The sequence below is a fragment of the Gobio gobio genome (genome assembly GCF_949357685.1).
Source record: "Gobio gobio genome assembly, chromosome: 25".
Taxonomy (NCBI): domain Eukaryota; kingdom Metazoa; phylum Chordata; class Actinopteri; order Cypriniformes; family Gobionidae; genus Gobio; species Gobio gobio.
This window is the reverse complement of record NC_137121.1, coordinates 1,429,187-1,444,892: the sequence shown is the minus strand read 5'-3', so window position 1 is coordinate 1,444,892 and position 15,706 is coordinate 1,429,187. Positions and strand designations below refer to the sequence as shown.

The 15,706-nt window shown below is 39.7% G+C and overlaps 1 protein-coding gene across 1 annotated transcript; it reads right to left on the bottom strand.

Annotated features, from left to right (window-relative positions):
- Positions 1-2,557: 2,557 nt before the first annotated feature.
- LOC307121778 (uncharacterized protein) lies at positions 2,558-6,689 on the bottom strand (the record flags this gene model as incomplete). Its single annotated transcript, XM_079809535.1, has 7 exons — positions 2,558-2,624; positions 2,899-2,966; positions 3,552-3,633; positions 3,897-4,209; positions 4,841-5,006; positions 5,258-5,392; positions 6,612-6,689. The coding sequence occupies 7 exons, from the start codon at positions 6,687-6,689 to the stop codon at positions 2,558-2,560; spliced, it is 909 nt and encodes a 302-aa protein (XP_079665661.1).
- Between the last annotated feature and the right edge of the window lie 9,017 nt (positions 6,690-15,706).

The following is a 15,706-nucleotide window of genomic DNA, read 5'->3' as shown; positions in this document are numbered from 1 at the left end:
GGTATTCCTTATGTTGTGGGCTCATAAATCTGTTTACAAACAAACATCTTCACTTTAAATATTGACACTTCAAAGTGCTCTCTGAAACTAGACCTGAGATGGCCTTGTGTCCATGAAATAAGAAAATTAAAACGTTGTTGTACAGTTAAACAAAATACATCGTTGGAAAGGTCTTGTCCTAGAGAGTAACATTTGTTAGTATGACAATTCTATATGTCTCCTGGTTTGAAATACTGACCTTTGAAACTTCACCTTGGTGCATGTTGGAAGGCTTATAATTCAGCAACAAAAGGGGCTACAGGTATGGGACAAATTGTTATAGAGAGCTCTTGGCCTCAGCTATCATACTCATGTATATACAGTAAAGTCAACAACTGGGGGCGCTGTCAAATATGGTTAAAATTGATTTAAACCCGCGTAACAATTATATATTTAAAATCTGATTACATAGATGTGTTTACCATACCCCTAAACCCCTTCCTATACTTTCAAATAACTATTTACAACCTCAAATTCTAAGGAAAACACAAATGTTCTAAAAACTACAATTCCCAACAGCCACACTTTGCAGCTTGATACAAATGAGCACTAAAGTTGTAGTTCTTCCGGTTTGCAAATTAGGGTTGTAAACTAGGGTTGTAAAACGATATTTCTATGGAATATATCACATATCTAGTACAGTCAAACTAGTAGTTACACTGCATTTAGATAATCTATGTTAACAAAAATGAAATATGTTGGTTTATTTCAGATATGTTAGCCAAAACAGTAGAACGCGCAAACTCCGCCCACAACACGAGGCACTTCCATAACCTTCAGCTACAAAAAATATATTTCTCAGAATCGAAGGAGAAATTATTAAATGTAATAGCATTAACATGAACATATCGAGTTACCAAATTGCTTTTTTTCTGTGGAGAAATGTTATAAATATATATATATTTTTTTTCTAAAAGTGAAGAAAATACTTCCGGGCGGAAGCACGTAATGCCAGCTACGTGGTTTCAGCTACAGATGCGTCAATAGCAACCGCCATAGCAACGAACTAAAGATAATCTTCGCTCAGTGAATGTACATTATCTGTATCTTTAGTTTTGTCTAAATAAACTGCACATTTGTCACTAGAAAGCATCCAATGGGAAGAGAAAAATACGAGAAAAGTTGTTCATCTAACGTTACATAGGCCTGAATATGGAGCATTTCAAGCCAATTACGCCTAACGTTAACTTACATGTTATGTCAGAACCTGACACACTGTCTGGCTGATTATAACAGTAAAATCATTGTATTAATCATTTATTGAGTGAATTACTTTTTTATTGACTTGTCAGGTGTGCTGTGAATAATTGCTATGACAATGATTGAAAACATGGCTATAATATGGTTAGTGTTAACTGTAAGGTTATTCATAACACCAAAGCTGGCTATACATTGAGTACTATAAGACTTTAAAAGGTTACTTAGATAGAAGCTTCTACGAAAACAGTGTTTATTGTCCAAAAACATCATGTTTAATGTTTTTTTGTTTTGATTACATTGGCAGGACAGATCACAGCACATGTTGAGGTTAGATTAATCAACTGATCAGCAACGCAGCATCCATTAGATCCTGACCAGTTACAATGAAAACACACAGAGAACCTAAACTGTCTTGATTTTGATGAATTTTGATGGGCCCTGAATTAATGAGACTTTTTGAATAATGAAGCAGAGATTTATAAACAAATCATTTTTATTTTGTGTACTCAATTCATTAGAAGAACAGTAGAACTTTATTGTTGTCCACATGGCCACTTTTTTTTTTGTTTCTTGGAAGTTGGAACCAGCAATGGGACAACAGTCATTTTAGCAGACCTTCCTTTATGACACAGTCATTCCTATGTTCTCCTGCGGTTCCCAAGATGGGGGCCAGGTCTTTAGGCTGAAAGAAATGGCAAAAATAAAACATACAGAAATCATGTATTTAATTTCTGAAATATGTTAAATATAAGGATGGCCTCTGTTAAGTTTCTACATATTTCCCTGACAGAATGGGGTGGAGAAAGCGGAACGTTGAAGAGAATTTATATTAATATCCAAATGATAAAATTGTCACTTTCTAATGACATTTTAAACTGTTTACATTACAAAGATTTGTCAGAAATAAACAATTCTGCACAGGTATAATTTAGTTGTCATTGACAGTTTATTTATTACATTGTATTGTGTTTGTATTAAATTGTGAACCTCATATTGTGTGATAAGGAGATCACCCCATTCCTACTGAATATGAAATTGTGATGACTAATTCCTCACCCTCAAAGTTTTGCATAGTAATTATGGCTGTTACAAAACACCACCAAAAACAGCAGTACATGCAAGTTGCAGTTGTGACAAAGCTTAATCTCCATGTAGGCAAAAACAGATGCCAGATATCTAATTAAGCAGCCCGTCTGACTTCTCAAAAAGAAATGTAACACTCGAGGTGCTTATTACATAAACTTAAATAACTTCCAAGTCATAGTAAATCAGACTAGCTTCTTAATTAGGGTTCCTTTAAGGACAACTCAAAAATCGGTTAAACAAGAAAGCTGACATTACCATGACGGACACGGGAGCCAATGGACCAGTACTTCTTAACAGCCCTTTGGGGAAAGGGTCAAAGACAAACCAAAGTCATACTTTTATTTCATAATTATTCATTTCCTTCCTCCTCCCAGTCTCTAAAAATCAGTCACAATATAAATCACCAAAACATCAAAGGTTTGGTTTAATATTTCTAGCATTCTCTCAGCAAATTATTTAATATGTTAACTATTTTTCTGACAAAAGGCAACAATTTCATCACTATTCACTTGGTGTAGTATAGTATCAATTTATTTAACAGTTGTACAGAATGTTCTCTGTAAAGCTACTAACCTTTCTTTCACGTGTCTTGGACACATATTGTACTGGATAAATGTCCAATGTGCTGTGATACTGGCAAGCTGTAAATAAAAATAAATAAATAAATAAAGTAAATACAAACCATTGCATCTTAATGTAACAGTAATAAAACAAAATAAACAGAAAAGGTGGCAATCACCAGAGAGATCCTGACTGTCACCATACTGGCTAGATAATGTAATTATACTAAGAGTAACTACGCTGGTCAGTAAAACTATTGAAAATCTTTTCTCTGTACTTTTTGTCAGTTAAGTAAAGGTTCATGTTAATTAACAAATCACAGATTTTTGTTTTTATTGCATTTTAGAAAATATCCCAACTTTTCTGGAAATTGGATTTGTGATAACTCACTGAAACGGTTGCCTTTTGGGGGGTTTGGGATACTTTGTTAAATTTTGTGTTAAAGTGGTACACCTTGTGCTAGATAGACATTAAAATTCTTTGGTGTGCTTTGTGGGACTTTGTTGTACATCACCCACCGTATCTTCATGATCCTTTGGGGCCTTTTGATGACAACGTGGTATGCTTTGGGATACTTTGGTGTGCATTTTATGATAGGCTGGTGTTTGTGTATTGCCAACACTTTTTTAATATACTTTGTGTGTTTAATTTTGAATTATAAATACTTTAAAGTATTTTTCCCTACCATCATCCTTGTTTTGGCTTCCTTTTCTTTTCTTTTTTGCTGAAATCTTGACAGCTGACTTCCTGTATAGAGAAACAAAAAACCTGAGTAAATTGCAATAGAGGTGTGTGGTGTTTGCGTTGCAAGCCAGGTGAATATTTGGAATGCAGGAAATCTGTTGACACTTTCTTTTTTTCTTATATGAACACAATAAGTACATTGTTATTATTTTTTAATACAAAGACATAGTAGTTGATGCCACTTAATAAAAAGTGGGGCCCACTTTCTTTTCCATTTTGTATCATATTCTACAGCTCTGCATCTTCTATTCTGTATTGCCACTTACCTGTCTGCTTTCTTCTTTGCCTCAATCTCTTTTTTCCCTACTTCCTCTCTCTGTTCTCTATCCTTGTCTGCCTCTATCTCTTCTGTCGCCATCAGTCCCAGCTCTAAGTCTTTCTGTCCCTCCATCTCTCCTCTCTCCACTCTGTCTTTCTGTGCCTCTATCTCCATCTCCTGCATGTTACTCCTCTCAGTCTCTCCTAATTCACTTTGCTCCCCCTGTCCTCTCTGGTTTTCATCCTCTATTTCTCTTTCTGCTTCATCTTTTTCTCCTGTCCTCTCGTGCTGCCCCACCTTCTCTCCTTCAGGATCACATGCTTCAGTAAAAAAATAAAACAAGACATTTAAGATGCAGTGTATGGTTAAAAATATGAGTAAGAAATATAAAAAGTTATATAACAAAATATATTTAAAAAAAAAAAACATAAAAAGAACAGAATGATACACCACCAGCAATCTATATATTGTGTGAAAAATGATCTGCAATGACATTTCAATCTGATCCATCTGGATAGGTACACAATACAATTTGTTTAGCTCCTGTGTATTTAACTGATCTTCTATCCCCCTATAATCCATCATGCTTTTTAAGATCACTAAACTCTGGGCTTCTGGTAGTATCCAGGATATCTAAAGTCCACTAAAGGAGGAAGGACGTTTTCATATTTGGCACCTAAACTCTGGAATAGCAGACTCACTCCTCCAGTTTAAATCTAGACTAAAGATGCATCTTTTTAGTCAAGTATTCACAAAATGAAAATTTCTGCAATATATTACTTAGACAAAGTCACCTCTTAAATTGTAATGTAGACACATTATTTTTCTGTGAAGCTGCTTTGAAACTATATGTATTGTTAAAAGTGCTATACAAATAAATGTTAATTGAAATAAAACATGCAGAATCAATCTTAATAGTCATGAATGTACTGATGTTGTGATGTGACCTACCTTCTAACAAACCTTCAAACAGACACAACATTTTCTCCAGGACCGCGTGCGCTACCTCTGGCAGCTCAAAGGGGCACTGGAGCTGGGCCATCCACTTTTTATTTTGTGGTCGGTACTTTCCCCACAGCAGGAGGGGAAAATACCCAAGAGCTTTCAGTTTCTCCACCTTAACATAGAAAAGCATATAAGCAAATGCATAGATTTCCAAGGCAGGGTTACAACGGCATTATTATTATTTATTATAAGGCACCACCAGGAAATTATGTGTATTGTTTTGATATTTATATGTAGAAAAGCTCATTATTATCTGAAATGTTGTAAATGCAGTTGGGTTGATGAGTTCTTGCTTCCCTTGCACAATGTTGACAGGAACCTGCAATGCCTGACCAAAATACAAAGACAGAAAATGTTTATTACCAGCAGGGCACTATTGTCGAAAATCTTTGCTTGATTGCGAGATTTTTTGACTTGTTGTGCCCATTCCTTGGCCTTAGTGCGAAATTTTTTCATGCGGGCCGTCTGCCTGGACTTCATGTCCAGCAGTTTCCCACACTGAGTAAGGGAGAGAGACAAAGCAAGTGATGGGGAGACGGTATGACAAAAAAAGGTTCCAAACTGCTGTCCAGTTGATCAAGCATTGTTGATTTTCTAGCCTTCTGTTAACAAGGGCCTAAATAATGACTTGGATGCCAAGTGAATGCAACTAATTGAACAGACAGACTAAATATGCAGTTGAGTCAATGCACCGGAAAATATGAATGTTCAATATGTGGCCACAGACATTATACCTTAATATATGGATAATATATGGATAAAATAAAATATGGATAATCTCAATGAACTGAGTGACCACAGTTGAGAGCCACCACAATAGAACAATGTAATCTGTCTGTAAAAGAAAGATTCAATGTTAAATGTGTAGCCTTGTAAGAGGATGTAACTAAAAGAACCAACAGTCAAACATTCAATATCAACAGGTACCTTTCCACCAGGTTGGAAATTTAACATTTTGAAAAATACCTACTATGATGAAAATTCATAGTGTAACAAAACAAAACTCTTTCTGTCTTTTGTATGACGAACATTATGTCTCCACTGCAAACGCCAGTTTAATTGTCACTGTATTGCTTGGCCAACAATATAATAATAATAATAAACTTTATTTTATATAGCGCCTTTAAATGTTACATCTCAAAGCACTTTACATAAAAATATGAATTAAAAAACACATAACATTGCAGGCAGTAAAAAATAAACAAAATAGACAAATGAATCACATAAAAGCTATCCTAAAATAATATGTTTTAAGTAAAGATTTAAAAACACTAAGGGATTCTGCATTCCTAATCTCAGAGGGCAGGGAATTCCACAACTTAGGAGCCAAAGAAGAAAAAGCCCGATCACCCATAGTTTTCAGCCGTGTTGTTTGGACATTTAAAAGACCAGCTTCAGAGGAGCGTAGAGCACGTGTTGGCGTATAGAGGGTTAAAAGCTCACACAAATATTGAGGGGCCAAATTATTCAAGGCCTTATACGTGAGCATTAGAATTTTAAAATCAATACGAAAACTAACAGGTAGCCAGTGCAATTTTTCAAGGATTGGAGTGATATGCTCCCTTGCACTGGTCCTAGTTAGAATTCTAACAAATACTGAGATATTTGATGCAAATAAAGTTTATTTGAATTGGACTTAATGACTCTTTGCTTTAATGCATAAAAATGGGGATTAGCAGTTAAGACAGTACAATAGCATTATTTGTACATTATTTACCTTGGTGCATCTTCGATTTGCACAGTTGATCTTCTTCAGGCAGTGGGCGCATTGCCGAAAAGTGGATCCACCTGGCATTTTTACTACAGACAAAACAAAAATAAATTATAATTATCGACATGCCACGTACATTTTTTTTTTAAATTATGTGTACGTTATTGTCAACCATGGATAAAGTTTGTTGGACCAACGGGATGGGTGACATGGAAAACATTAGACAAATTGCATATTAAGTAATCTAATTGATATAAATTATATTGAACTGCAAGGTAATGTAAGTGTGTTATATCAGAGTAAGTATGGGTAGCACTTTTGTGGATATCACAAAGTAAGTTTTATTTTATGGTAATAATTAGTAACTAATTTATAATATTAATGTGCAATTTATTGGTTAAATATTAGTCATTTTTGGTAAAAATAAATATAGCATTATAACAGTACTACATTAATGTAGTAATTTGATCACTCGTTGAATAATTACTATGTAATACTTTGGTAACATTGGCTTACTAGTCCTTCCTTCCCTTCTCTCTTTAATAGAACTGCCATATTCTCGAGGACAGATGAAATTGTGTCAGTACTGTAACCAAATAACTATTAAGTACTAACACAGTAAATTCAGGCTTGATACCTTAAATATTGTTTTAATTTTTTTTCCTGCTTGAGACAATTTTCCTTTAGGTGAAATGCTAAAATGCACTATATATGATAACATTACAAGTCAAAAATCCCGGGAATAGGAGCCTAATCCAACCCTACAGTATCATGCATCTGCAAGCGACTAGTAATGCCTGCCTGAATTATACCAATGTGCCCGTTATTCTATCAGATCTCAGATCGGCTTGTATAGTGAATGTAGGCCGTATGATCCGAAATACTGATCTGGCGTCAGCTAAGGTTACCTCTCGGGGTCCGCACCCACGTGTAATATGTTCACGGCCCGCAAATGTATAGATGCAGCAAGCATTAATGCCTTTTCTGCAGGCGCGATTTATAGACAGTAACGTTAAATATATATTTTTTGCCCACAATTTGGAAATAAATAAATAAAATAAATCCGTTTTTTTGCGAGACAAAAATTCGTTTTTTTTGTAGTGCTGTCATCAGCTATGTCTAAAAGCTAAAGACAGCATTATTATTATTATTATTATTTTTACAGATTTATTTATTTAAAAATCTGCAACAGGGGTACAGGTTAGCTCAGGCTAATGTCAATGGTAGGCTACCCGCTAGGATTACTAAGCAGCCCACTATTCCACTAAAAACTCATTTGAACGCATACCCCATGTAACGTGATGTAGGCCTACAAACACTGAAATAATTAAAATAATACCGTTAACACCATGATCTCATTACAAAAAAAGACTTTTGCCCTTACTTACCTGTTTGATGATGTTCGCGCATCAGGTGAACTGGGCGAACTGAGCCTCGCTGGTGACGTCATTGTCGTTAAGATGACGTGTGGTATTTGGACGCATCTGCTCTCCACTGAAGTGAATGGGAAGGATTGGCGTATCATATGCACGCAAAATTGGACTTTGGCGTATGCATTACACGCACTTGGAAAGTGTAAAGTCGTGTCATTTATACGCAGACTGATGAGAACATACAAAGGGTCACTTTTTCATGTTAAAATGAGTCTGTTCGAACTAAAAGAGGAACATTTCTGTAATGTGCCTATGCTGTTCTGTTATACACACATTCACTAGAATATTAATGCTTTTGTCCTGTCACCCATGAACATAAATACAACTAATACAACAGCTCTGGAGGACGACGACATTTCACTCAAAGTGCTCCACAAACAAGAATTCATTTAGATTTTGATCAGAGAAAGTGATGCCAAAAATGTGTAATTGCATTTTGGAATCTCTTACAGGATTTTAAACTGGAAACAACGATTGTGAAAGTGAATTGTAACATGTTAATCAACTAAATAATCCCAAAAAGGCCTGCAGGAGCTGCTCTACCCAGTTATACCATACAGTAAATAGATTCTTTGTTTTCTACCACTATACATTTCTATTAACTGGATATTCATGATCTTTGCAAAACAATAATCACACTCCCATAATAATCACAATGAGGACATAATGTGGGGAAACACAAAAACAGGCTTTTTCAAACTGGGTCATATCACTCTCCAAGGTTATGATCTACAGCCATACTGTCTCACACACTTCAAACCTTACACATGTTTCTGTTAAAACAAGCACACATCTGTTACAAGAACTACGTGTGCAATTTAGGGTAGAGTGGGGGAAAACGCCCCCCTAAAGGAAAATGTGACATTACAGTGAAACAAAACATAAATGTGACTTGAATTGCCATCCCGATTTTGAGTGACTATGGCAGGAGTTATTCACCAAATATTAAAATTGCTCAGCCTTCTTAATTAATTAGTATTTTGACTGAAAATATTTTTGTACAAAGGGGGCATTTTGCCCCAGCGGTGGGGTAAAACGCCCCCTTTCTTACCAACCAGTTTATTCACAGATCAACAGCAAAATGAACAGACTAATTTTTAATCTCTAAAAGTAAAAGGCAAGTAATGTATCAACATGTATAGGCCTATATATATTAATATTTATTTGAGGAATGTCCATCATATCAAAATCAACATTTAAATTTAACAAAGTCATGCAAACAAATATGTTGTAATAAATAAATACATAAATAAATATTAAATTTGTATATTTATGTAGTGAAATATATTCAATAAATGCATTAAAAGCCACTATGTTTTATCATTGGGTCACCTAACCCCCTTCCATCAGTGAGCTAACTATCAAGCTAGCCTAATGCTCACTTGAGGTAATTTTTTATTTTATTTTATTCAAATATTTTAATTTTTCACCTACTTATACTGCATTAAGTGTAAAACAATGTAAGACTTTACCCAGCAATACTACCTCCAACCGCTAGGGGTCACACTCCTGCCATGATCAGCGGTATGGCTCCCAGTCACAAGGGGGCGCAGGAGGTCTTTTGCCTGCAATCCTCCTCCCAGTTGCCAGGGGGAAACCATTGGCAAGGACTCTCAGTTGTACCTAACAATCAGTGTTGATGATACTCACCTGTGTTGGGCCCTATTTAAGTTTGCCTTCAGTCATTGTTTTTTGTTCAGTCTTGAGCCTACCTACCTGTGTATCCCAGTGCATTCCGTGAGTCTTTTGTGAGCCATTGTGCTTGTTTTGTTTTCCTTTTTGTGACCATTGAAAGCTTTGATGCTAGTTTTTTTGTTTGTACTTTGTTTCTTTATCATTCTACAAAGTAAAAGCTACTTTGAGTTTATACCGCTCGTCTCCTTGATATTTTTGTTATTCCTCTGCACTTGGGTCTCAAAATCCTCAACCTTGAGTTAGCTCACTCAGGAAGAACATCAGCTCTGAGTCCAGGAGACCGGGGTTCTAATCCTGTTAAAAACAACATTCTTTAGTTCCTGCTTCTGTATCATTACAGCAAGACTGAACCAAACGATGGACCCAGCAGAGAGTCAAGGCCCTTCATCAAATGTGGAGAGAATACTATCTGAGCTCACCAATCAAGCAACCGCTATTCAGCATCATGAACAGATGCTCGCAGAGATTCTTCAGCGGTTGAACCTTCTAGCTTTGCCTCAAAATCCTCCATCCCAGGAGGTCTCTGAGTTACCCACGCCACCTCTGGTACCTCCAATTTTTCCCCAACCTCAACCTATTCCGGCAGTTCCTCTTCTCGAGCCCAGGCTTCCACCTCCTGAGAGATACGATGGAAATACCAGGGGCTGTCGGTGCTTTATCACTCAGTGTGCCCTAGCCTTCCAACTTCAACCCAGTAGTTTTCCTACTGACAGCAGTCGAGTGGCTTATATCATCACCTTACTGACGGGAAGAGCGTTGGAATGGGCTACAGCTCTCTTGGAACGTTGTTCACCATTTACTTCTAACTCTGAGCAATTCCTAGCAGAGATGAGGAGGGTAATTCCATCATCCAGGAGGAGGAGTCGGAAATGACCAACGATTACTTCAACTCACTCAAGGAACGCGCAGTGTAGCAGAAATGGCTATTGAGTTCCGTACCCTGGCAGCGGAGAGTGGCTGGAATGAGCAGGCTCTTCAAGCAGCATTTCATCAGGCCCTTGCACCGGAGTTAAAAGATGAATTGGCCTTCCGAGATCCTGCATCTAACTTAGATTCTCTCATTGATGTTGCCATCCGAGTGGATAACCGAATTAGGGATAGGAGGTCTGAAAGACAACAAGACCGACTCACAGCCCAAAGCAACGTCAGTCCAGTTCAACCTGCATTCCAAACTCTTTGCACAGAGGAACCCATGCAGCTTGGCAAAAACCGCTTATCACAATCTGAACGGGACAAACGTATGCGGGAGCGGCGCTGCCTGTATTGTGGAGAACTGGGGCATTTTCGAACAAATTGCCCTGAGCTTGTGGGAAAAGAGATTTCTCGTCCAGAGAGAGGGGGGCTGAGACGAGAGAAATAACTGACCCCCCATCTTCAGCTGGCTTTTCGACGGTGATGCACTTCTCCTGGGGTAATGGTTGGCACAAGAGTTCTGCATTCATCGACTCAGGTGCTGCTGGCAATTTCATGGACAGTACTCTGGCCAAGAGCTGGAAGGTACCACTCATAACTCTCCAGGATCGGCTCACGATAACCTCCTTAGACAACAGACCTCTGGGGTCCGGCCAGGTAACACACCGTACCATTCCCATTTCAGTTGAAGTAGACTCTCATCAAGAATCACTGTTTTTTTTTTATCATTGACACACCCGAGTTCCCAGTTATTCTTGGTTACCCTTGGCTAATTTCCCACAATCCTCAGATTGACTGGCCAACTAGCCGTTTCACCAGATGGAGGTGTGCATGTCCAACGGCTGGAATTCGTTCATCTCCTGATTCTATTTTGGGGCCTAAACGACAACTCGGGATCCAGCATGAGTCTAATATGCCAAGAACTAAGGTACTAGCCGTTCCTCAGGTCAAACTTACACCCCCTGCTCTGGTTGTTCCTTCTCCTGACCTATCTCGAGTTCCTCAGGAATATGTTGATCTCCAGGATGTGTTTAGTAAGTCGCGGGCCGATACTCTTCCTCCTCACCGACCCTATGATTGCGCCATTGAGTTGCTGCCAGGTACTTGCCCTCCAAGAGGTAGACTTTTCTCGTTGTCAGCTCCAGAGAGGTCGGCAATGGATGAGTACATTCAGAAGGCACTAGAGAATGGATTTATTCGGCCTTCCACGTCACCTGCAGGGGCTGGCTTCTTTTTCGTGGGTAAAAAGGATGGAGGTCTTCGGCCATGCATTGACTATCGTGGCCTAAACAACATCACCGTAAAGAATCGATATCCACTGCCACTGATGGCCACAGCTTTCGAACTCCTCCAGGGCGCTACCATCTTCACTAAGTTGGACCTCCGGAATGCGTACCACCTGGTGAGAATCCGGGAGGGGGATGAATGGAAGACGGCTTTCAACACCCCTACTGGGCATTACGAGTATCAGGTAATGCCCTTCGGGCTAGCTAATGCCCCAGCCGTCTTCCAAGCCCTTATTAATGATGTCCTGAGAGAGATGTTGAACCAATGTGTGTTTGTTTATCTCGATGATATCTTAATATTTTCCCAGAGTTACGAAGACCACATTCAACACGTTCGGCAAGTTCTATCTCGTCTGCTCATGAACAACCTCTTTGTCAAGCTGGAGAAAAGTGAGTTTCATGTCACTACTGTCTCTTTCTTGGGTTTCATCCTTTCATGTGGCAGTGTGCAGATGGATCCCAGCAAGGTTTGTGCAGTCCTGGAGTGGCCCCGCCCTGATTCATTGAAACAAGTCCAACGCTTCCTGGGTTTTGCCAACTTTTATAGGAGATTTATTCGAGGCTTCAGTTCCATTGCAGAACCTCTCACAGCTCTCACCAGGAAGTCTGGCACACCCTTCCAGTGGACCGAGAAGGCTAACCAGTCATTTGAACAACTCAAACGGCTATTTACTTCAACTCCCACATTGACTCTACCAGATCCTGAGTTACCGTTTATTGTTGAGGTGGACGCATCAGATGTTGGTGTGGGAGCCGTTCTATCCCAGAGAGTGACTAGGGATAATAAACTCCATCCTTGTGCCTTCTTTTCACGTCGGCTGACAGCAGCGGAGAAGAATTATGATATTGGGAATCGGGAGCTGCTGGCTGTTAAGATGGCATTGGAGGAATGGAGGCACTGGTTGGAGGGGGCAAAACACCCATTTCTGATATGGACAGACCACAAGAACCTCACCTACATCCAGGGAGCCAAAAGGTTGAATCCTCGCCAAGCTCGGTGGGCCCTTTTCTTTAACCGTTTCGACTTTGTCCTCTCTTACAGACCCGGTTCCAAGAATATAAAGCCCGATGCTCTGTCAAGGCAGTTTGAGTCACAGGGAGAAAAGGACCGGTCGGAACCCATCATACCAAGGTCCAGAGTGCTGGCAGGCATCCAGTGGGACTTGGAGACGGCAGTACGAAAGGCTCAACATCGCCAACCTGACCCAGGTAATGGCCCATCGGGTCTCCTCTTTGTGCCAAACACCATCAGGTCCAAAGTACTGCAGTGGGGTCATGCCGCACCTTCATCTGGACATCCCGGAGTCCTTCGAACCCTGAAGCGGATCCAATCTAAGTTCTGGTGGCCCAACATGGGGACTGATATCCGGAGATTTGTTGCTGCATGTTCCACTTGCGCCCAGAATAAGGAACCTAGAGCCCTCCCTCAAGGTAAACTACATCCCCTCCCTATCCCGAGACGACCTTGGTCCCACATATCCATGGATTTTGTTAATGGCCTACCCAACTCTCAAGGTAACACAGTGATTCTTGTAGTAGTCGACAGATTTTCTAAGGCATGTCATCTCATTCCCACCTCTAAAATTCCTACAGCAGGCCAGACAGCAGAACTTCTCATGCAACATGTCTTTAGAATTCATGGTTTTCCTCAGGATATGGTCTCTGATCGGGGTTCCCAGTTTACCTCAAGATTCTGGAAGGCTTTTGGACGTCTAATCGGTTCCACCATCAGCTTGTCCTCAGGGTTTCATCCCCAATCCAATGGTCAGACAGAGAGAGTGAACCAGGAGATTGAGAAGACCCTCAGGTGTCTTGTTTCGCACAACCCGAGCACATGGAGTTCCCAGCTGGTCTGGGCGGAATTTGCCCATAACACTCTCCATCACTCATCATTGGGTATGTCTCCATTTGAATGCCAGTTTGGGTTCCCTCCCTCTCTATTTTCTGAACAGGACGTACAAGCAGCGGCCCAGTTAGTCCAGAGGTGCCGGGGGATCTGGCGGAGAGCTCGGGCAGCCCTGTTAAAGTCGTCCCAGGAACAACAGAAACAGGCCAATCGACGTAGACGGATAGGTCCATCGTTCCGTCCTGGACAGAGGGTGTGGCTTTCAACTAGGAATATGCCATTGCGCCTCGAGTCACGGAAACTTGGTCCTAAATACATTGGACCTTTCAAAGTTCTCAAGAAAATAAACCCGGTTTCTTACCGACTCCTATTGCCCAGGTCCATGCGCATACACCCCACATTCCATGTCTCATGCCTCAAACCTGTCATCTACTCTCCTTTGTCTCCTGTAGGTAGACTACCTCCAGTTCCTCGGATGGTGGAGGGGCAACGTGTTTACTCCGTGCAGAGATTATTGAACATGCGCAAAGTACGGGGAGGGGTCCAGTATTTGGTCGACTGGCAGGGCTATGGTCCAGAAGAGCGCTCGTGGGTACCAGCTAGAGACATACTGGACCCGGACCTCATCAGGGACTTCCACAGACAACAGTCAAACAGCACTAAGAGGAACGTCAGGAGCCGTTCATCAAGAGGGGGCTCCTGTAAGACTTTACCCAGCAATACTACCTCCAACCGCTAGGGGTCACACTCCTGCCATGATCAGCGGTATGGCTCCCAGTCACAAGGGGGCGCAGGAGGTCTTTTGCCTGCAATCCTCCTCCCAGTTGCCAGGGGGAAACCATTGGCAAGGACTCTCAGTTGTACCTAACAATCAGTGTTGATGATACTCACCTGTGTTGGGCCCTATTTAAGTTTGCCTTCAGTCATTGTTTTTTGTTCAGTCTTGAGCCTACCTACCTGTGTATCCCAGTGCATTCCGTGAGTCTTTTGTGAGCCATTGTGCTTGTTTTGTTTTCCTTTTTGTGACCATTGAAAGCTTTGATGCTAGTTTTTTTGTTTGTACTTTGTTTCTTTATCATTCTACAAAGTAAAAGCTACTTTGAGTTTATACCGCTCGTCTCCTTGATATTTTTGTTATTCCTCTGCACTTGGGTCTCAAAATCCTCAACCTTGAGTTAGCTCACTCAGGAAGAACATCAGCTCTGAGTCCAGGAGACCGGGGTTCTAATCCTGTTAAAAACAACATTCTTTAGTTCCTGCTTTTGTATCATTACAAACAAAGGATTTGATAGACATAAATATGTTATTATAGTAATTATGATAGAGAGAAAACTCTGGGGGGCGTTTTACCCCACAAGCTATGACTTTTTTTTAAAAAAATATATAAAAAATATAATTATATTCCTTATAAATAACATATCCTCTCAAACTACAGACTTCACTATTCATCTATCGTACATCACTGTGATATCCTGCAGAACAATATTCTCTTAAACACTTGTTTACTAATATCTGAAAATTATAGCGCTTGCCATGTAATCCTCTTCTCTTCAAATACGTAGTTGGTGTCAGCTTCTCCAGGGAGATTTGTTTATCCCCGTTGTCAAATGTAGTGCACAGCAACAGTGAAAATGTCTCTTGACTCCCTCTAGTGGTTATTTTGGGAAAAACAGGTGAGCGTTTTCCCCCACTCTACCCTAAACCAGAACAGGACAACAAAGCAAACCTGTGATGCCAAAGAAAGTGTAACAACTGAAATCCTTCTGCCCAATTAAGGAATCGGTTTTCAAATCGTTTTTTTTTCCCACATGAAAAAATACTATAGTATATTATAGTAAAATTGCAGTACAATTACTCTAGTAAATACTATAGTGTTTTTGAACCATACTATAGTAAAGATATTACAGTAAATTGTAATATATTATAGTA